This window comes from Mastacembelus armatus, chromosome 3 (assembly GCF_900324485.2).
Source record: "Mastacembelus armatus chromosome 3, fMasArm1.2, whole genome shotgun sequence".
In the NCBI taxonomy this organism is placed as follows: Eukaryota; Metazoa; Chordata; class Actinopteri; order Synbranchiformes; family Mastacembelidae; genus Mastacembelus; species Mastacembelus armatus.
In genome coordinates, this window is record NC_046635.1 from 8,595,868 (window position 1) to 8,619,487 (window position 23,620).

The 23,620-nt window shown below is 37.1% G+C and overlaps 1 protein-coding gene across 1 annotated transcript; it reads right to left on the reverse strand.

The window, feature by feature from the left end:
• Positions 1–558: 558 nt before the first annotated feature.
• Positions 559–23,605, reverse strand: kif18a (kinesin family member 18A). Its single transcript, XM_026320518.1, has 18 exons — positions 23,444–23,605; positions 22,316–22,661; positions 21,732–21,889; positions 21,301–21,405; positions 21,002–21,112; positions 20,648–20,845; positions 17,664–17,840; positions 17,483–17,557; positions 17,271–17,371; positions 12,675–12,837; positions 12,012–12,176; positions 10,909–11,030; positions 10,470–10,759; positions 9,276–9,332; positions 4,490–4,874; positions 2,154–2,246; positions 1,811–1,902; positions 559–1,194 (listed from the first exon to the last, which is right to left on the reverse strand). Exons 2-18 carry the CDS (start codon positions 22,629–22,631, stop codon positions 1,058–1,060), a joined length of 2,745 nt encoding a protein of 914 aa, XP_026176303.1. The 5' UTR covers positions 22,632–22,661; positions 23,444–23,605; the 3' UTR covers positions 559–1,057.
• Positions 23,606–23,620: the final 15 nt, after the last annotated feature.

Here is a 23,620-nt window from a genome sequence, read left to right on the forward strand (position 1 = left end):
GGAGATGAATAAGATGGCATAATTATGACATCAATCAAACCTGACAGTGACAAGGAAGAAACATTGAAATATGTTTGTTTCATGTAATATTAAGGTACACCAACTTGGATAAAGTAAGAAAATAAAACAGGTTCAGCACATTCAGTCAGAATCAGTCTGTTCTGTTGGATGGTGAATATATACTTATCAATTCTCACTGACAGAGAGAATTGATCAACCACTGCACTTTTTCCTTAAAAAGCAAACAAAAAAGTTAGACCCATCAAGGAGCTTACACTTGTTCTAGCCATTGTATTTTTCACCTTCTCTGAGCCTTTTCTGTATCATTTATTTTTCACTGGAACTTCTTCTGTCCCAAACCAATACACCGATGATCAGTCAGCACTAAATAAATCAATAAATCCAGAGAAAAATTTGAATTTATTTATTGAAAAACAGCCACCAATTCTCTTACAATCAGTGCTATTGTGAAATAACTATTACCATGTAAGTAACTGTACAAGAGACAAATACAAAAAAAAAAAAAAAAAAAATTGTAAACAGTTCAGTATACAGAATTTAATTTTTTTTTTTTTGCAGGCACACCTCTATTTGAGGGCATGTATGCCTCTGATATTAGCTGCCCTGGAAAGTCTGGTTGCCTAGCAGCCCAAGAACTGTTTTACACAACAGCTACACTACATAATCTACAACATTCAGGCTTAATTTATGTCATTGATGTGCACGTGTATTAAAATATATCAAAATCTAAAGGTAGGCCTAAAAATGGTTCTTACACTGTCAGAAGAATAATCTAAACTGAAGTCCAGTAACTTTCAAATGTCTATATACAGTCAAGTAAATTTTCTCTGCAGTATAAGGATAATTTGAAGAGCATTAAAATGTGATGCAACTTATTTTACAAGCCATTTTATTATATTAGGATGCATATTGGAGTAACCCACGAAATAAACCTCTATTTTCAGGTTTTACTAAAAATACTTAGAAATGATGACTGTTCACAGAGAAAGTCAGAGAGTGGAAATGTCTATAAGGGCAAAATGGCCACAGTGTTGCTTTACATCCTCTTGGTCACTTGCTTTAACTTTTGGGACGTTTTATAGAGAAAGGACTTGGGTTTGTGAGATTCGTGGAGGCTGAGATTCCCTTCAGAAATGCTCCTCATGACTCTGCGAGGCTTGTTCCCTGAGGAATCTGTGGACAGACCCCAAACAAATATATGCGTTACAGCTTTAGGAACAAACTATTACTGCTATCTTTGTAGCTCACTGATCCACAAAGCCATTTAATGTGAGGAAATAAAAAACTGTTATTCAGCATGCACCAGGACCAAGTACTTACAACACAAAAACAAAAACTACGACAAAAAGACATAGAACGACATACTTTTAAAGACGAAACCAAGACTGAAACTAAATAAAAAGGACCATTAAAAAAATACTAATTAAAACAATGTACTACTTTTGAGGTCATGAAAAAAAAAAAAAAAAAAAATCTAAACAAGATGATCGGACATGAAATGCTTCCGTTTGCCTAAAAAAAATCTCTTGTTCCAAAGCTCATTTAGCCTCTTGACATAGCATTACCATTAAAAAGAAGCTTCTTAGAATTAGACAGGAAAAAAAACAAAACAAAATACATTGTGTGAACAGATAAACGGCCACTAACCCCATGATAATCTGTCCATCTGTACTACGTGCGTCTGTGTGTGTATTCATACACACACAACATGTTGTTGCAGTGGAAAATAACACTCCTGATTATTGCCCACAGTATTTCTTTAGCTGTTTGTTTCTGTGTTAATACTTACCAGCAAGCCGACGCACTCTGAGTGGTTTCTGGGCCTCTGAGGGATCTTTCTTTACACGTTTCGGTGCAGAGAGACCCTGTGTTAAGTCTTCTCTGTTGGTGTTACAGTGAATAAAACAGACAGGGAATACAGAAACAGTAATCAAACACAACCTTGAACATCATCTCAAACCGGATTAGCTTCTAATAACACTGTTGTGCTATTAATTGTGAAGTTTTTGTATTAATATTATTTTAGTCCAGTTTCCAATAGTCATAAATATTGTGAAACAGTGTTTAATCCACTGGCAGGATAAAAAAGATGATTTACATAAATATAAGTGAAAAGGTCAGTGGCACGTTACCGATTAAATTTACGCTTTCCTTGTGCAGCAGACGTCATATCCATGTAGGTCGGGTTGGTTCGTCTCACTTCCTGTAGAGTAAGGAGCCGTTGTCTGCACAACAAACATTTGTATTACCAAGACATCTCTGAAGCAGGATTTTCCCCCTGCAGTATTCCAGGTGTAAAATGAGGAAACTGTTGATATTTGGGTGTTTACGTTTCTGTTTTTTTTTTTTTTTTATATGCTTGCACATTTTTCTGATCATTCTGACTTCAGCATCTTCAATATAAACTACAGAAGTTTCAAATTGTACATTTTAAATGAACATGAATGAAATACATGAAAAGTTTCAACTAGTATGCTGCACTAAACTGAATCTGTGGCATTACTTTAGCACTAAAGCTGAACCCAAAGTGAACATAATATTTAATTAACCTTAACCTGTAATTAGCCCATAAAACAATTAACATTACTCATTCATTATTCAGCAAGGTCTCTTCATTTGTTTTATTTGTGTTGCTGTTTTTTTTTTAATCTCATCCAAACATGACAGTTAATCTGTCAGTCACTTGAGTTCTCCCTCAGTGCCTCTCTGCTGCACTTTATACGACCACTGCCCAGGAAACTGGCCCTCATCCACCCTGCAGCGCCAGAGAAACATTAATCCACCTAATTTCACTATATGTGAGATGTGACCTATTATAAGACAACTTTGTTACCAGGTGGTCTGCTAAAGTCTAGGTTCACTCTTTAGCATTTGAGGAAAAACAACTCCTCTTCATACAGAATGTTTGTACGATAGCACAGATATTTTCAAGCTATTTAATTTGTTTACGTTGTGATTGTGTTGAGGAAATCCATTTTGACAGGTTGGTTAACAACAATTTTAACAAATACAGTGACGCACCCTCACCCCATTAATGTGAAGATTCTGGCTGACAACATCATTTACTAACACAAACTCTTTCTGCAGCTATAGCTTGAAATGTTTCCAATTTTGTTTTCCACTTCCAAGGCGCTGCTCAGCTCAGCTCAGCTGACTTAAGCCTCTTGGCCCAGCGTTCCAGTGTGGAAACATGCTGCTGGTGAGAAAACATACTATTTGCACTCTAGTCTCTGTCTTGTTTTGAATAAGTTTTGAGGGATTTGCCACTTTTGACTGAGCGTCTTTTACTCATAATTCTTTAGGTGCTTTGAAACTTTCAGTTTTCTTAATGCAATTCATTTTTTATGTGTATACTGCTTTTTATTACCACACACATTAAGTCATCTTCATTTGTCTCTTATTCGCTTGTCTGGACAAGAACTATGTGATTAAAAAAAAAAAAAAATCACCTGCTGCTAGGCTTTTGACTAGTGATCGGCCAATTACTAGCACGGTAAAGCATCAACTGTATAAGAGCAAATCAGCATTTGATGAATGACCCATCCAGGTAACTGTTAATTCAGCTGAGACAAAGGGATACAAGTGCATGAAATGAGAAACATAGATGCATGTGTGCTACAAACAGTTATTGGGAAAACATGCTCAGAATTGAAATTTTCATTATTATTGGCATATGTTCTATGGAAAAAGTGATTTTTTTTTTTTTGCTGGCAACTAACTGCTCCAAATGTTAAATGGTTAACAACACTGATGTCATTATTGTTCACTGGTCTAGTGCTTTTTTCATACTAAGGCACCAGCCCTGACCAACTGTCCATTGCTCAAAAGTGCATATTTGGTGAAAAGATAGAAATAAAGTGGTTCTGATATATTGTAGCAGCTGCCACAGTTGTATTACTGAACCTGACTAGAAATTGTATGTCTGCAGTTAGATTGTGATGTTATATGAGTTCTGGTTTTTGTTGTGACAGCAGTATCTATAGCATTTCCATTCCCATGAAGAGGAGGGATTCCTATAGTCCTTCTTAAAACACGTCCTCTTTATGAGGAGAGAGTACACTGTTGTAGCAGTAAATCTTAAGAGTGACCACAGGAGTCCAGTAGGCAGTACGTGGGTGCATCGATGCATTCGTTTACAACTACTTCATCATGGAAAAAGGCCACACCATATGGACTGTCAAGTGAATGCGTAGAGTCAAAAGAACTGTAACCCACAATACAAACCAGAAAAATGCCTTTCACAGTTGTCTGACTACCTTTCAGGAGAATCTACATATTTTGAAATGATATGAAGTGTTTGAGTGAAAAATGTACTTGTAGTGTGGTCTAATTGCAAAATGATTTTATATGCCTGAACACTTTAGAACAGATCTTCTGTACAACAGCTGGTTCTTAAACTTAACTTCTTAATAACTGTATTCACTCCTAAACATCTTAAAATTTGAATTTTATATGAATATATTCTCACCTTTTGGTAGGAATGTGGTTCCTGTCGTTGACCTTGGGAGGATGGAATAGTTGGTTGGGACCCGAGAAGCCAATGGTCTTTGATGCGTGACAGGGACTATCACTGCTTATTGTGGTGGATGCATTATTTGAAACCTGATCATCGTCATTGTCCAGAACTTCAAAGGTCATGTTGGGATCAGTGGCACTGGAAGTGCTCAACGGCAGGTCCCTAACAGTTCTTTGAGCAGGTTCTGGAGTGCACTGGAGTGGGAACAAGCCTTCCTCATACATTTGGGCCTTAGTGATGGGCCGAGGGCTTAGTGGTGGCAGTGATGCAGACAGATTTCTTCTGATGGGCATTTTGGGATGAGAATCAGCTTTCATTTCTGTCTCATTTCCTCTATCTAAAAATAAACAAATAAATAAATACATAAAATCAAACTCCGTAATAGTTGATAAAAAATTAAACAAAGTTGCAATAAACCTAACAAGAGTACAACACAAGTTCACTTTTAATAAACAAAAAAATAACACTGATCTAAGCTCAATATACCTTTGAGTAAAGGCCCTGAATTTGTCTTCTCACTCAACTTCGCACATGAACAATAGTGTGCTACATAAAAACACAATGTTTGAGTCAAAGTCAGAGATTTCTATATTAATATCTTGCCAATATCTGCTCTTCTCACTGTTTTGAAGTTGGTGATGTTGCATACTTTCATGCATCAAGGTTCAGGAGTACTTTAGTCGTTGTTGCTTATGATTACACATTATTGTAATTTTATCTAACTCAGGACCATGATTACTAACTATGAAGTACAAAACATAAAACACAACCTTAAAAAGACTATACTGATATGAATAACTTAAAGTATCAGACACCCAGAGACCCAAAGAGTTTTAACTGTTAACATTCTGTTATATACAAGGATGTTTTAAACATTAACTCTAATTGTTAGTTATTTATTTATAAATATTTCATTTTACAGAGAACGATTTAAAAAGATGGTAGGGGTTATAACAACCCCTACTGTTTAAGCACAGCCTGTGTAAAACAAATATATAGTATAATACAATGTAAAAATATTTCCTATCAATAAGAAATATTTCTTATCAAATACTTCAGCACTGGACATGGACTGAGAACTCTATAACAAATTGAAAGGGTAATTGTCCATGCATTCTTTTTTGTCTTGTATTTCCTTTTATTCATAAAGTGCAAACTGTGTATCCATTGTTTATGGGTACAACTGCTGTGTGTGTGTTGCACTTGCTGGTCAAAAGGTCACATGACACAGGACGTAGTATGGCATAAACACCACCTTGTGACTTTCTGACTAAAATTTTTTTCTTTTACCAGAATGAATACTAACCCATCCCCAGGTATGCAATATGAGAGAGGAAGCACATGGAAATGATCTACCACCTACATTGACAATTATTCTCTATCAGTAACTATGTCTGTTGACTGATCAGGCTACATTCAAGTCTTTGGCCTAACTTAGCGCTGTTACATTATTTCAAGCTGTTTAGTGCCAGCATCTGTAACAAGCCATCTTTGAAATACATTTATCAATGAATTGTTTACAATTAAGAGCCTTGAAAGTGAAAGCAAATCAAACCACTTTAAAAAGTAAGCAGGGCAACAATAAACACATCGCTCCCCAAATGATGCTGTCCCGCATACTCAATCAGTAATCAGTAATAAGTGCTGAAGTGCCAGCCCTAGGCTAAACAGTGCAATTTAAAAAATGTCACAACAGAGAAATGAGATAGATTGCTCCCTTAAGTTCCATCAAAGTGTGATCAGTAGTGTTGGAGATATTATGCATGGCACAAGGCAATTAAACCTTACAGTGCCTTCTCTGCAGATATAAACAAACTCTACAATGTCAGAATAAAGCTCTGACAATCACCATACCACTAAAAGGCTCTGCAATTTATAAACAGACTAAGATTTTACTTATGTTAAAATGAGCAAAGGTTGACGCTGCTGTTAAATACATTATTTGTTCAAGGCCAAAAAAGGAACGACAATAATAATTTCTGTTCAAATATATTAGGAAAGATTGTTGCTCACATTATTTTAAAATATACCATCCCAGTAAGTAACAAGAGACAATATTAGCCAAAGTTTCTCTTTTTTTTAACATAATTACATTTTCCTTGTGCATCATTAGCCAATAGGTAGCCTGTAAGGTGTACTCACAGTTATCCAATAGTGTTTGAGGTTTGATTGTTGCAGTGTATGGGAATTTCAGCAAGAGGAGCAGTAAAATATGTCACATTCTTATAATTAGAAAATATTTTTACTGATATAGTGTTTTTTAAAAACAAAAGAAAAAACTACAGGCAGCAGGGCAGAATGAGGTTACATTATAAGCACCATTACAGTCATGCCATTTCCTGCAGAGGTGGAGGATATAGGAAGGGGCTAAAAAGGAAAAATGCCAGCACATAAAGAAAGTGAGAACACTAAATGCAAAGGTGAATGACTGACATTACCCTAAATATCAAAATGCAATATTTAGCAAATGTGAGTCAGACTTCAGGCAGCACACAGAGTGAGGAGATGGTGATAAATAGCCATTTTCTGCAGCAGAGGAGTTGTCCCTAGCAATAAATGGCAGCAGAGTTCCTTCAATCACATATTTTTGGCTTGTAGGGGATTAATACATGCATGAGTTGCTATTTCTGGTGGAAGCTGCACTGAATTAGGGTCGCCTGGTTGCTGCTGCCTGTTTTTTATAGCGCGCCTTTTCTGGTTGGTGGAGCAGGGGAGTTTACGTCTGTTGACGTTTTTTCCTGCCCTGCTGTGGATCTGCATTTTCATGAATGAAGCTCAAGAGGGATTGGGAGGGTTAGATGCTAGACAGACAGAAAGCATTTGAGGGTAGGAGGGAACGAAAGGTAGAAGGGAAGGGAAAAAAAAACAGCCTAACAGATGTTTGAGGCAAAAGGGACAGCAAAAATCTGGGGAGGAAGAAAAAGAAGTAAGGAGTAGACGACTGAATGGGAATATAAAAATAACGCCTTAAAGGGGGCAGTGGTAAGATAGCTGAATGAAAATTTATAAGGCTATTGTTAAAAGCATGTGAACTGAATGTGAATTAAATTTGAAATGCTCCTTCACTTTTGTGAAATTTGCTATTATAAAGCAGTCCACAAAGAGTTAATGTCCTTTCAAAACCCCAACCCTTTATAAAACCGATAAAATCTGATTGGCTTTGCAAGCTGCAGGGTGGAGCTATTTCTCATAACATGCTGCAGTGACTAGCATTAAGAGCTGAGGAAGCAGTAAGGGAGTGACAAACAGTGTCAGGTTAAGATCAGGGTAGGTCGTCTGAATTCCAAATAACTACTTTATTAAAATGTATGTCCTATTTCAACTCTCTATAAATTCTGAATTTCTCGGCAGCTGAGTGTTATTTAGCATAACCGTAAATACTGCATAAAAGCTGTACCTATTGTATGTATGTGCGTGTGGTAGCTAGATGGACAGTGCTGTCTTTCAAGGATTCAAGTGTGAGTCACTGACTGCATAACTGAGGAGAATGCACAGAGTTCTGATTCTATTACAGTCATCAAACTGGGGCTACATGAGCCAAGTAATGAGAAAATCAATGACACTGATAACAATACACTGTAATCCATTATTATGCACTTAAAAGCCTTGCATGCATGTTGTATTAAAATGAGTTACATACCTGGACAGTGAATTTTTTTCTTAATGTGCTGCTGCAAGATGGGTTGTGAGTATTAAACAATAGTTCTGCATTTTATGTAGATTCTCACTTGATGTTTGTATAAATATTTTGTGTCAAGTACATTTTACATTAATATTCTACAGCTGGTTTCCCCATTGTCATTTATTTGTGGTGAGTATATCAAATGCTGCATTCAACTGCATGTAGGTAAAGGTTAGACATCTAAGTTTGTTCTTTCAATTAAATGAGCTCACTGAAGAACATGCGCTGGTGCTGACCATCACAGATATCTGACCATAGATGTATTGGCAAAGAAAAGCACAGCTAATAAATGACCAGATGGAAAAAACAATAAAACTTGACTTGTAAGGTGTAAATGGTGACCGGTGGACAGACCATACAAAAAGTATGGATTTTAAATCAGAAACACCTTAAAACTAAATCCTATATTAGAGGTGACTTGGTTACGGACCGTTACGTTGCAGGGAAATTTGATAGCAGTGGTAAAAAAAACACTCCCTGGTGATTTCATAATACAGTTCCATTCAAAAAACTCTGGTCATCTTGCAGAAGTATTTTCTTCAAAATTTACAATTCCCACAATATATTTCAGTGAAATGTGGACCACCTGTAGTAAATGTCATTATCGCCAATTTGAACTGCAATAATTCAGAAACCCTTTTGTGTTACATTTCCCCAAAGATTCCCCATGTACAGTTTTCCATCTATAAAACTAGTTGTGAGTATTCACATCATTTCATTATTCAGGTGTTGGCAAGAACAGAATGTCTGCAGCACATCTATAAATCAAATTATATTACATGCCTGATTTCTGTATTTTACTGCTGTGACCAAGTCTTTTTTGGCTAAACTGCTAATAACATGTTCAGAAAATAAAAGGCAACATGCCAAAGTCAAAAGTGGGGCACAGATTTTCAAATTTATACAGCACATATAAAACAATTTTATGACCTGTGTGTTCTGCTTCTAAAAATGATAGCATTATCTCTTGCAGTGTCTTTTCCGAAGAGTGACAGATTGAGTGAAAGGTGACACAGAGAGAGCAAATAAGTGAATGATTGAGGAAAGTAAAAGTACCTTTTGGTGATAAAGCAGCTTTGCACAGTGATGCTCTTTTTGTGGGTCTTTCTGCACCTGAGAATTAAAAAGATATCACTAAAAGATTAAACCAGAAGTGCCATCAATGTCGTCATAATTAAGAAAGCTTGAAAAGATTCAGCAGCCTTCATTATATGTTTTTTTCATTAATATTGTTACATCACTAAACATTTGGAAAGTGCTTTTGTGTTGTTTTGACTTTTACTGGATTGAAGTTAAGTATGCTGAAAGTAATAACTGAATATTTTAATAAAAACATTGCTATCTGACATAAAATTGCAAAAAAAAAAAAAAAAAAAAAAGACCAAGAGGAAACTGTTCTGTTTTCACTGCAGACTATCAATGCACAAGAAACCTTCAGACAGCTAAATTGTCCTAACAAAAGGTCAATCTGGCTAATTTCAAAAATAACTAAACTAAATTTAAAGAAAAAAATTCAAAACATGATGCAAAGAGGCAGAGATACAATGCCAGAGGTTAGCCTTGTGACTTTGCATTGTTTTAATTCTGCGTAATTGAAATAAAAAACAAACTTCCAAAAGAAGCACTAAACAGACAATTTACAAAAGTAGCAGTGGAACAGAAGGACAGTTGCAGAGTTTACTCTCTGACAAATGATAAGCACCATCATAGTAATTGAGTATTGCTGGCCAGCTTTGGTTCATGCTCTGCTGTATGTCATGGCCTATATGTGAGGGACTGAGGGACTGGGGCTGCCGGGTCATGCAGAAATGACAATTTAAAATGAACACAGAGAATCAAGGGTCCCACACTACACTCTAGACAGGGACTAATGGCAGTTTACTGGGCCTTATTAAGCTACATAACAGGACATCTGACAAGTATATTTAATACTGTTGTAAAATGTGTTTTACATCCAGATGCCACATGAAGCTGACATTTTATGTTTGTCAGATTGGTTATTGCTAATCATTGCCATGCTGCATTGCATCATGCTTGTATTCAACTTCAACTAAATATTGTATAACGATAATGATAATCATCATCAAAGACAATAACAACAATAATAGAATAATAATAAAATAACAATATGCTCTACCAGACTTGGAAAGCATTGAGTACTTTTGTAATTTAAACCATTCCATCTAAATATATGCTGAATAAACAACAACAGATAAAAAAAAATTGTATGAGAAGACTTTGATGACTTACTGCAGGGGCTACTCTGGTGGTACAGCAAATGTGAGAAAGACAGGAAAGGTGCCAAATCGTTGCTGAGCCCAGTGTTTCCCGTCTTATTTGTCGCCTGTGATTCCTCTTCAATCCCTTCACCTTTCAGTTCCTGCCCCACCCTTTCCTGGTCTGCCCAGACCACTCCTCTCTCCCGCAACACAAGGTGCTCTAGCTCGTGGTTCTCCCTCTCATCTGCTTCTGTGACCAGCCCAGCCCCACGCAATGCAGAGCAGTGCCGACTATAAGCTGCCAACAAGATGTTCACTATTCTGAAATACAACAGAAACATAATATTGACATTCATGTCGAGGGAAAAAAAAGCATAGGTTATAGAGGTCTGAAATTCAGTGTTTTCAGCTGAACTGAATAATTGTTTATTTTATTACATGAGAATTCACTCTCAGTTTGGTCAACCTACTTGTGCGTACGCTTGTTCTCCTGATCCTGCAGTGTAGTGAGCTCAACCATCTGCTTGATGTGTTGTTTGAGATCATTTACCTCCAATTCCAGTCTGTGGCAATGTAGGTTCTTCTCCAACAGCTAAACAAGAAGAGGAAGTGAGGTCAGAGAGGTGAAGTAATGAGGTGATATCAATCTGGTGATTAGCAGTCTGGTTGGCAGAATTAGGAAAAACAAACGGAGGTTGGGGGTCAGGATAGGAAAGACATAGATACAAATTCTGTTTTCATCCATGTTTTATCTGGAAAAGCTATCTTCTCTGGGTAAGGGATGGGAGGAAAAAAAGAACTCTGACGTAAAGAAACTACGAAACAACAGCAGAGAGAACATTTGACCAGAGGGTGCGTCACAGTTCTGGGTCAGTTCCTGGAAGAAAGGATAAAGAAGAAAAAAATAACATGGACATGGTTTTAGGTAACTGGCTGCTGTGTGAGGGATGAGTAAAGGGTATTGATTTATTCTCTTCAGTGATCCACGAGTGAGCTGGAGAAATAAAATGAGCATGGTTCTAATTACTGGGAGAACAGATGGGAAGAAAACAAAGACAGTCACGACACCAGCAGAGATACAGCCTACCTTCCAAAATAAACAAACAAAAAAAAAACATTAAGCAATGAGTTTTGAAGGATGTAACCCACATTGTAAAGTTGTTCTCCATACCTACATATCTCATTTGTCGTCTCACATTTATTCAAACTACTCAGCCTATTTCATCATGTCTACAAGTTATCTAATTGTGTAATTTTACTCTGTTCACTTCTGTTGATCTACCACTGGCCTATGTCAGTGCAAAGCGCTGCTAGAATTTCTGTAAACACGGCGAGAAGCATTTTGTTTTTTCAACTTCGATAAGGTATAATCATCAGCAATTATAACATAAAGTGACATAACTTCTACATGTAGTTTTAAATTAAGATGGAAATGGAAATCATGAAGCATTCTTGATCAGGAAAAAATTATTACATTAAAAATTCTATGTACTACGGAATCTGTCACAATAAATAAACAGATTAGCCAGTTGTTTTTTCAGAACTAGTAAATGTGAATCGATGCTGTACTTACTTCTGAGGTCTGACCATTTGACTTCAGCAACTTAATCTCATTTTCAACACGATGAAGCCAGCCATCATTCTCCAGGAAACGAGTTTCTGACTCCTTCAAACGTTTGCAAATGTGTTGCTGCTGAGTGCGTAAGCTGGCAATCTTCCGCTCATGCTTACAGGTGGCCTTTCAAAAGCAACAATAACAAACATCATTTAAGTGCTGTTATGACCACAGTTTAGTTCTAGTGTTTGTGTTTGTGTGTGTGTATATATATATATATATATATATATACACATATACATATATATACATATATATACACATACACACATTTAGTTAAAATTATTTTATCTAAAATTATTTAGATAAAATAGAAATTGAAACAATTTAGGTGATTTAGCATCACTCAGGAAAACTGTTGCCATAGTTTAGGTTGTCTGGAATGACAGTGGACTATTCCGAAAGGTTTGGTACCAGAAAACTTGACAATTCACTTATTATGTTTTAAATGTAATTTACATTTACATGTGGGACTAACACGGGGGACTCTAGGGCAAAGAAAAGCCAGGAAATTGGGAGTGGTGACCTTGTCCTGTAGTGGAGTAAGTGAAATGATGACTCAGCAGCTGTTTTTCTGCAGGGATGATGGAAACTATGGATAGCAGCGTAAGCATCAGCTACCTTCTCAGTCTTTTCTTTGGCACAGAAATATTGGACCTGCAGGTAGTCCTCCTCACTGTAGCGCTGGCGAAGTTCATTCTCCTTCAGTTGTCTCTCCAGATCCAGCTGTTCTCTCCTGATTTGAGCCCGGCTTGAAAAGATTTGCTGCAGAGCTCCTGACACCCTTGAAAGAGGGAGAGAGATAAAGAAAAGAGCATTGTTCAAAAATTACAAGTTTTCTCTTAATTGGAAATTTGACAATAAAAGTGAATTCATGTTGAATTTTGAGCAACAGAAATGGTCTTAAAATCACTTTGGTTTTTTAAGTGCATAAAATAAATGAGTAGGTTATTGTCATCCCAACCCTTTTGCAATTATATGAATTACAGATTTATTATTGGCCCTTAAATAGATATGTAGGTACCCTTGTGTAGTCTAATGAAATCAAATACAATGGCCTTTCAATTAATTCTTTGAATAAGATGTAAGATGTCTTTGTGAAGCTGACATGCTCCCAAAGCTGTAATGCGCCAGAGATGTGTTCAGACTGTGATGATATTGTTGTTTTATTATCATGTCTGGTCTACATATGTGACGGACAGAATAGCAAAGACAAAGTTTGTAGAATTAGTAATAGAATGCAATCCAATAAAACATCACCATTATCAGAGGGATTCAACCCAGATGTGATTAGAAGCTGCTGTGCCACATGTAAGGATCAGATTTAATTTATTCCTCTGCTAAGAGCTCTTCCAAACCACTTCACAAACCACTACAGTATTTAACACATTCTGGAAAGGTCATGAGGCATTTATCAATACATTTACACAAGGTTAAATATATTAGCATACAGTAATACTGCTCATAATGACAGTGTAAAAGTATACTAATTCATCGCATTATATTTTTGCATGACTATCACTTAATTAATGATAATTTAAAGTTTGAGTCATTTATGTCAGAGTTAAGGTTTAAAGATAATCTAGAGTTTCCGCAAGACGTCAATCCTGTTCAGTGTTTAGATAAGACATTCTTAGCTATATGTGTATATGTATTGCTGAAACAGCTGAAGTTATATCTAGTTTGGATGCAAGTGGCTATGTTGAGTTAAAGGAGGAAGAGAGAGAGAAAAGGCATGCAGGTAAATAAGACAGAGAGCTGTCGCTGAAATGTGACTGCACTCTTCAATGTAACTCTAGTGACGTAGGAGACGTCGTGGCCTTGCTAGACTGCTGAATTTTTAATAGCATGAGAAGCGTGCAGCCTCTATTCAGAGCCTCTCACTGTGCGAGTTGTGAATTCTGATGCCAGTGAATGAAATGTGTGGGAGTGAAACTCATTCAGCTTTTCTGAGTCCCCCGCCCTCAACCCAAAACCCCCCGACACATGCCACTGTATGGCAGATGGGATGTGGTTCATCTGGTTTATATAAAAGAAAATAAATGATAAATCTATCCTTTAAATTAAAATATGGCAGCAGACAGAAGTCACTATCAAAATGAAAAATCCATTTTAAATTAAATAGAATAGCTAAGATTAGGGATACTCTAAATTAAGATACAAACACAAAGACCATCTGCACCAAGAGTTTTTAATCCTGACTTTTGGGCCTTAAAACTCGTAGGTGTTATTTTTAAATCCAAGAAGTAAAATAGTCCCTGATTAATTGAACCAAATAACAACAGTGCTTAGTCATATATAAAGGCCAAAAAGTCCTAAATATAAAAATGTTGGTTTGCCCTATTTACTGTGGTGCTGACATAATTTTGCAATTTTAAAACCAAAATTACACCAAAGCAAACAAACAGCAATCCCCTAGAAATCAAAGAATAGGCTTCTCTATCTTTATTTCCTATGAAACAGTATTAGTTTCCTTATGTAAGGCATTTCCTTTTGAAAGAGAACAATACAATGGGACATTAATATGCTATAAATCATCAGTCTTTAGTGTAACACATTTTTTTAATACCCACTAGTCCAGCATGAGGTCACCACTGAAGAGGTACTGTTTTCCAGGAAGTAACACTTTTCCAAGAGGTTCATGTGCACTTTTCATGGGAGCGTGTTTCACAGGAGTAACACAAACAAGTTGTTTCAAATGTAAAAACAAAACAGCAACTAAGTGTGTTGTGAGCTGGTCTACACAAGGTATAGGAAGGGATCAAAGCTTTCATTAACAATTCAGCAGCATTAGAAAAATATCATACATTTTAACAGTTTCCTGTATGTTCTGGGTAGGTCAGCTGTCAAAAACTGTATTCATGCACTGTGCTGTCAGTGTGGAAATAAAATAAATAAATTATTATATATTAATAGCTGCTTAAGGGAAAAAGATCCCTTTACTTCTATTTTAGCAACATTTTGCTGGTGCACCACACCTGTGAAGCTCCTGGTTACAAAATACATTTCGAACTATAGGATTCTGTTTTTGTAAAAGGTGACTATAAAGCATTTAAAGGTCATAAAAAGATGTCCCATAGGGCTGTGTCAAATATAGAATTATATGTTGCATCGCAATAAGATGAAGGTCGATGTCAACGACAAGCGTTAGCCATTTTATTTGTCATTATATTCAGCCAATCACACAGCGGAAATATAAAACTGAGCAGTGAGGGACAAGTACATGTTTGAGGATACCACCCACTTTGATATAACTTCATCCACTGTGATATAACTTTGCTCTAACAACTCATTCCGTCATAGTTTTGACAATAAGCATGAACAGCCAGTGATAATGAAAGTAGTGCCACGCTGAACCAATCATGTGGCTGGAAAAGAGTTAGAGCATGTCAGTTAGGTTGACACACAAAGCACAGAGCGTGGAAGAACAATCAGCAGCAGCTCACATGCAAATGTCTGGGCTGCTGTTGCTGCGTAAGTCAGTACGTCAGGAGTGGGGTCTGATTAAAGAGATGAACAGAACAGAAAATGTTGACGACAACTCGAGTGTCAGCGTTGACGATGAAAACACCCAAACAGACACAGCCAAGGGCTCAAAAGATGAGAGCATTGTTGAGAGAAAGGACTGAGTACTTTAGAAGTGTGGAGATATTTCAGGTATTTAAAGTCCGACAAGAAGCAGAGCAGCATACGATGCAAAACATAGTCGTCTACTTGACACGAATATACAAATGCCCCACTAAAAACAGATAATACCACTAACCTTTTTTACCATCCCCATCCTCTGGAGCACATAAAATGCAAGACTTCACAGTCCCAGACCCAAGCAAGTGTTGGTGGTCTCTTAAAACAACAATTGCTGCACAACAACAGACCTAGTTTATTAATTTGGAAGTGACCAAAGAACTTAGTTTCTGTTCTGGTGTAAAAAGTGAAAGCTTTAATATTTCTGTTGTAGATTGAAGATATAAGCATTAAGATTTTGTTTTATTTATTCGGAGTTAACCAAATCTAGTTTGTTTTCCTGTAACACTTAAGGCTTTTGGTTGTTCAAAATAAAGATCTTAGTTTATTATATATAACTTTTATGTATTTAAAATACAGTTGTATAATGTACTTTGTTTGCCATGTTCAATTTTTAGAAGAAAACAAAAAATATTTAAATCACAATTAACACTTTACATGTCATCCTTCTAGTTTGACTGAGATAGCTTTTTGGTCTATATCAATATATGCTGATATTGACTGGCATGAAAAAAAAATTATCGTGATAAGATTTTTTTTCCATATCGTCCAGCCCTACTTTTCAATGTAGATCACCATTAAAAATGACAGACACACATCATCTTTAGGTGCAACTTTGAGATGTGTCTAAAACCTGACTGAATTACAGCTGGCGCTGAATTAATCAGACACAGAGGTACACACCTATGTATACAGGGTCCCACAACTCACACCTCATGCCAGGACAAAAACCAAGCCTTGAACTGCAAAGAGTGGTGAGGTGAGAGTGGTGATCAGGACGAGGGTGTGAAACAATTTCTAAAACGTTGAGTTTTCCAAGGAGCGCAATGGCCTCAGTTACTGCAACAGAGAAGTTTGGACCAGGAGTCTACTAAGATTTGGCCATTTAGACAAACTGGACAAGAAGGGCCATGGAGAGGAAGAACCCAGAAACTCAATAGTCACAATAACAAAGCTTCCGAAGCCCTCCACAGAGATGGGAGAGCCATACGACTCAATATGAGGACTTACTGAGCTGATATAATGAATAGTAGTTTCTAAAACTTTCTTCTTGGGATTGTTTATTGTGTTAAATATGTTGCTTGGTAAATATATGAAGAAACTGCATGATACAAGAAAGATATCTATTTGAATATCATTGTTGTTTCTAAAACCTAGACCACCATACCTAATTACCCTCCATAATGGCTGATCTAGTTCATTAAAAATTGTCTAATGCCACCAGAACCACATGTCCCATGGCACTATCACTGCTATACAGGCTACATGCTTTAAAAATACATAAAATAAAATACAGAATCCACAACTTCTGTCAAACATGATGCCAAACTTAAAGAAAAGAAAAATGTGTTATTCCTGTGGTATGCTGACAATTACAACGGATACAATTAAAAGGGTATTAGAAACAAAAAGAAAAAAAAATTACTGATATGTTTTAGGTTACACTCCAGTGACAGCCATGTACATGCTTACCTTTCGAACTCTGCTTGTTTCTGGGAAGCGACAATGTTCAAGACCCCAGGCATCATGTTCTTGTCCTCATATTCTTTTAGCTTTTGCTTCAATTGTAGAATCTTGTAAATTAAAGAGAACATTAAAATGAATAGTCTGAAGTGAATGTAACTATGAGAATTTTTCTGAAGATTTTCTGGATTGTTTAAAATTCATTAGCTGTTTCATGTTACCTCTTGCCGTTGCTTCTCACATATCACTGCATATTGGCCAATGTGACTGTCCAGGCTTACAACATTACTCTTCAGCTGAAGAGGTAGAGAAAAAATGATTTGAAAGGAATTCATTTATATAAGAAGAATCACAGATATATTAAAATTAACAATCATAAAAGAATATAACTTCAATACTAACCGTGGACTTAATCTCCTTGGCCCTGTTGGCATATTTAAGTGTGTTGTGGGTGTCATCATAGGACTTGGATGAGGGGCTGACATTGGCAATCATAACTGTCCTGCAGTTGCCTCCTAGTGAGTCTTTAAGTATCCGTGTCAGCTTGCTGTCCCTGTATGGTATATGAGCCTTCTTGCTCTGAAACAAATATGAACAGTTAACATTACCCCAAGAAGTAAAACCACTTTGGATGTTTAGGTTCACTAAAATGTACACATAGAAGCAGAAAATATGAGAAACTCTTGATCTACTGTGGTTACTCAGAAAATGCATAAAATACATATTTTTAAATAATCCATTCAGAATCCAACAATTCACTACTTCTGTCAAATATGATAAAAATGTTTTATTGCCATGCACACATGAGGTGTGCCTTAACATGCATTCTCCATCTGGACAAGCTCCACTAGTGAAGTTCAGTCCCACTGCACTATTTGGTGGGGACCAATAAAGCTAACCGGGGACAAAAAAAAAATCAGTAAGCAAAGTTTATAACAGTCTAAACAGGGACAGCCATCCACAACACAGGTCTTTGGCAGCTGGTCTGTGATAACAGCTTAGTCAGTAATAATAGCATTAGATAAACTAAAGATGCTTGGATGAGTCTCAAATCTTGTGGGCACTGGAATTGAAAAAAGCCACATTAAAGTTAAGTTACAAAACGGTATAAAAGCAGTTAGCAGCTATGCCTGCATATCTATCTGTGAAAAGACCAACATCTACCATATTTTCTGGACTCTAAATCACACTATTTCTCTCCTCTGGCCTGTCCTGCGACTTATATAGCGCAGTGACTTATATGTGTATATTGACAGTAATTTTGTCGAGTAGTCACTAGTGTTAGGCACTCGACTCATATGAAGATAATGCTGTACCCCAGAAGAAGTAAAAACACTTATGTTCACACTAAACTATAACTCCTAGTGTAACAAGTGAAAATGCCACCCAAAAGAAAGCGCTATACTGCAGACTTCAAAGTGCAGGTAAAGTATGCAGCTGACTTATAGTCCAAAAAACACGGTAATTATAGTTCATGACAGGTTAGGATAACTGTCTCCATTGGTTAGGGCCAATCATCTCCCACAGATTCAACAAAAAAATGACCCCCTGTAACTTACAGGTGCTATGAAAAACCCTTTCTGTATCTAAATGTATTCCCTCTGCACCACTTTTTTTTTTAGATCTTTTTCTTTAAGCTCGTCATTCATACTTACATGTCAAACAAGAAAGTTGGCCGAATTTCTTGATCAAAATTTCATTTGGCCAACAAAACTAGCATTGGGGTGCATTATGATTCCAACTTTTTCCCCACTAATCTCTATCAAAAATCAGGAAACATTCTGGGGAGAAAACTCAGATTCTCATACACTTTGTGCTGCAGTTAGAAATGACTGCTAAAAGTGAAACAAGGGGCTCATGGTTTATGCTAACCACATGGCCGCTGGTTTTGATAATCACGTAATCCAAAATTAAAATCTTGACATAATGTCAGCATTTTCAACATATTCATCTCTTTCTGTTGACAGCATTAAGCATGTCTGCTACCATCATGTGTCCACTCTTTACAACATTTGCAGGAAGCCTAATTCTCATTGGTTGGAAACACTGGCCTTGTGTGGATGGAAGGCCAAGACAGAGAAAGGATGCATCGTAAAATGTATCTGCATTAGTTTGGACGTTGCCTAAGGCAAACAACTTACAAGAAAAACCTCTGTGCAGCATAGCATGAAGATGACATACTGAACTGCCCAAACAGAAGCAGCAGACATTCTTCGCACTCAAACGAATGGCATGTCACCCCAGACACAAGTGGGGACATTCTTTCCTGTAAACAATGGTCACAACATGAATTTCTTGTCTGCCAACAGTAAACACTGGAGCAACCATGGGGAGTGGGTGGGGAAGAAGAGGAGATTAGTAGTGGGTGTTTTAGCCTGAGCAGATCAAACTGTTAGAGAACCTACGACTGCAACACAACAGGACTGGTGGTCAGGGCATAAAACTAACTCGACAGTCTGAAAGAACACAGTTTAAACCAAAGAATGGAGTAACACACTGAAGAAGGATCACATTTCAACATGGCCATGGTACATTTGCACAGCACTTCCTAAATGCATGTGGCCTGCTTACTCCTCATCCCTTGAGACTGGTGTGTAAAATGAGAAGACTGCTTGACAGGTTAATGTATGCAACTGGACTGAAATAATACCCAAATACTCAGCTGACTCCCCACTTCCCAGACTCTGTTTCACATGGAGGCAAGTGGTTAACATCATATACCTATAACCAAAATAGTCTTAAGAACACGATACAAAATTTGCATCTGCACTGATGATTTGGTGACCAAATACAAGCATAAAAACAATACTAAATGCAAAGCATTTCACTCATTAGCAATTTTAATGTGTGTAAAACTCTGCACAGTCATTGTATTCATACACTGTTTTGCAAGGGAATCCATATTTTCCAGTCTCCATCTTCATGTTTTCTCTATTAGTAGAAAACTTTGTGTTTCTAAAAATGAGTGGTTACCCTGGAAGTGGGGCACAATGATCTTGGAAAACATATACCAGTAGTTTGCAACACAGGATGGTTCTGTAAAATTTAATTGATAGGAACACCTCTTCAATATGAACTGGTACTAACTTCATCTGTTTTCCTTATATTAAGTGATGTGGCAACTTAAGTGGCAAAGAGGGCAATGATAACACTGCAGCAGCTGCACCTGAAATCTGATGGTCCGCTGCTTACATAAATTGCCTTATAACTACATTTTGCTAAATTTTAAGTTGATCTAAAAAGTCATATACAGGTATATCAGTGGTGACTGTGATCCAGCTAATTGAAATAAGTTTTCTTTCTTGTAGTTATGTTATAGTTATTAAGTTGTTTCTGCAGCACTCTATATGTCATACAGTATGCGTAGATAGCTAAAATAAACTCACCTTTGGGTCAGCAAGAGCATTGATAACATTTCCAAGGGCAAGGAGTGAGCGATTGATGTTTGCACCTTCCCGAAAACGTGCCCCTTTGGTGTTAGTGGCACTGGCTCTCTCTGAGCCTGCCAAATCAATCAGGCTCATTTTTGCAACACACACATTAGGATTAAGGCTGGCGGTTTTGTCCTGCTGTCTCAAATATATCTGGAAAGAAGAATACAAAGCTGTCAAATTAAGACTATTACAACATAAATTCTGATATTTTATCTTTGTGGTGAAACAAGACACTTCAGTGAAACTGAACCGATTAATAAAAGCCCAATTTTCCTTTGGAATTGCAGTAAGACAGGGCTTAAATACCTGAAATACAGCATGGGACCGGGAAGAGGTGGCATTCATATCAGTGGGGTGTTGTGTCCTGTTTCGGTTGCCAGAATCCAAAGCCTCAAGAATGTGTTCTGCAGATTTAGGCTGTATAGGAAAAAACAGAGTGGTTGTCTTGCTATTTATTTTACACAACTTACATAAATTGAAAATATGTCTTTGTGATTAAAAATATTACATTATGTATTGCAAAAACTACACAAGAGTCTAAATCACACCACTGGTATTAAATGTACTTTGCAACGACACCATGTATGATACATGTTGGCACTAACCTGATGCAGTGTGAGGCCCTGAACAACCACTCCTTTAGAACTGTCCTCTCTCACCGCAAGAGGACCTGCATTAGCCAGCAAGTCCCTGATTTGCTCATTGTAAACCTGTAAACAAATAATAAATTTAATTGCACACAAGAGCAAATGCATTAAAACCATCCAAAGCGATCAGTCTAAAGAAAAATGTATAAATGTATATAGGAATAAGATTTATATTCTCATGTGTGTTTGGCACAGCAAACTATACAGTAAAACGTGAATGAAAATTCCCTTTAAAACAGCACATTAATGTACTGTGCAACTGCTCCAGCGCCTTTAAGCAAAAAGCAGGGGTTTAATTAGAAATCATCTGAGAATCATTTCACTACAAAAATGAAAAAGTTTGCACTAACAGAGATGATAAAAAGAACAAGACAAACTAAGACGGTCACCTCAAGATATGAGAATGCAACAGCAAACTCTTTCTCCTCCTTAGCATCATCCATGCGTTTGAACAGCTCTTTCATGGTGCGATACATGACCCCAGGGTCATTTTGTGAGCCTAACATGGTATGTGTCTTTCCTGCTCCAGTAGCACCATAGGCAAACACTGCAATTGAATAGCAATTAAAAACAACATACAATAAAGCACAGCATGAATAAATAACAACAATCCTTATTGCAAAAGCAACAACATCTAGGCATCTGACTCTTAGACTTTAAAATGATCTAGTTGAATCCTATGCTGATGAATCTGCATGTCAGTCATGGCAGGCTAAATTTGCAGCCAGATAGAAAACTAGTAGAGCTATGGAATTAAATAACCTAGTAAGTGCAGCTGTATTAAACCTGCTTAGATTTTTTTGGCTGATTACAGCCAGCGGAAACGAGTTGTGAATACTACATTGACATATCCTTTCCTTGATAAAATTAACTTGTTGGTAAAAAGTTGCTTCCAAACAGTTTCCACGAGGGGATGCAAACATGTTTAGTAAGCTTGTGCAGCTTTATCACAAAGCTCATATTTATTCGTTACCTGTGCAGTTAAATCCATTCATCACACCATCTAGCACTCCTTTAGTGGTGTTCTCAAAGATGTCAAGTTGAGTGGAGTTGTTGCCGAAAACATGGTCAAAAACAAACTTAAGGTCTTTGTTAGGCCTCTTGTTGATGTTTCTGCTTTGTACTCTTTGTGACCCAAAACATGACATGTCCTCCTCTTTGGGGTCGAATATGAGTATGTGGTTATCAACGACCTGGACGACATTTCGACAGTTTTCACGTTTCTCGCTGTCGTTGGCTGGTCTCACCCGAACAACCACCTTTACATGGCTGCATACATCACTTTCCATCGTGGTCCCTCTGCAGTGTCTGAAGTGTTGCTGCAAAGCAAATGTACAGGGTGAACTGCAATTTCAATATAAATTTAAAACCCCACTAATCTTACATGGTAAACAATGTAAATAACATGCTGATGATTAAACAAAAACAACAAAACAGACAGAAGACAGCAGACAAAAGAACACTGCTGGATAGAAGATCTGGCTGTACAGTAACTAATTAATATGCCCTAATTTAGTGATTGCCATTTTGGAAGCTACAGTTTGCAATCTCTTTGAATTGTACTGCTTTGTATTAGGACAAATTGACTAAATGTTTAATCTTCATTTATACAGTTTTATTTGAGTTTTACATGCAACGTTACGAAAATGGGGCTTAATAAAGGCAAAATGCACTTAAGCTGCTAGATACTAACAGTGCTCAAACCCACACCGCTTCATTTTAAATTCGTCTAAGTCTTCAAAGTTACAAACATGCTAATATGTGATACTGTATTTTGGGAAACTGGTGTGTTATGATAGACGGGACGTTTAGCTACAATGTGAGTTGAAATGGAGTCTGGGGATGGGACATTAACGTTAAACTGCCTAACGTTAGTTTACACATAACAGAGCATTAGTGAAGACTTCCACCAAGCTGATACACACCGTTATACAAGTATACGGTTGTGAAATTGTGCGAAATATGGTATTGTAGCCAACCTAAAGACAGTTAAGGGGCTAAAAATGTGAAAGCGTTAACATGGCAGGATGGGCTAACGCCTGCTAGCTAGCTGTAACGGAAAATAACGTGTTTCCCTCCCGTGTAACGCCCTGTGTCTTACCTGTCGTCAATAACGACTGTGTCTCATTTCAGTGTCACCGTAACGCTTCTTGATGACAAACAAATAGCTTATAATCGCCACATAAATTTGCAACCGACGCTTGGCCGGCTACAGCTACCACGGCAAGCGCCAATATTTTGAAACCCAGCCGTGTCCGTCTGAGGCAGCAGATTGGAT

Coding starts and splice junctions, on each gene's coding strand:
- kif18a (XM_026320518.1), bottom strand. CDS start 22,631: ATGGAAAGTGATGTATGCAGCCATGTAAAGGTGGTTGTTCGGGTGAGA. Junction 21,890..22,315: donor GAATGGATTTAACTGCACAG/GTAACGAATAAA, acceptor ATTCAATTGCAG/TGTTTGCCTATGGTGCTACT. Junction 21,406..21,731: donor TTGCATTCTCATATCTTGAG/GTGACCGTCTTA, acceptor ATTTGTTTACAG/GTTTACAATGAGCAAATCAG.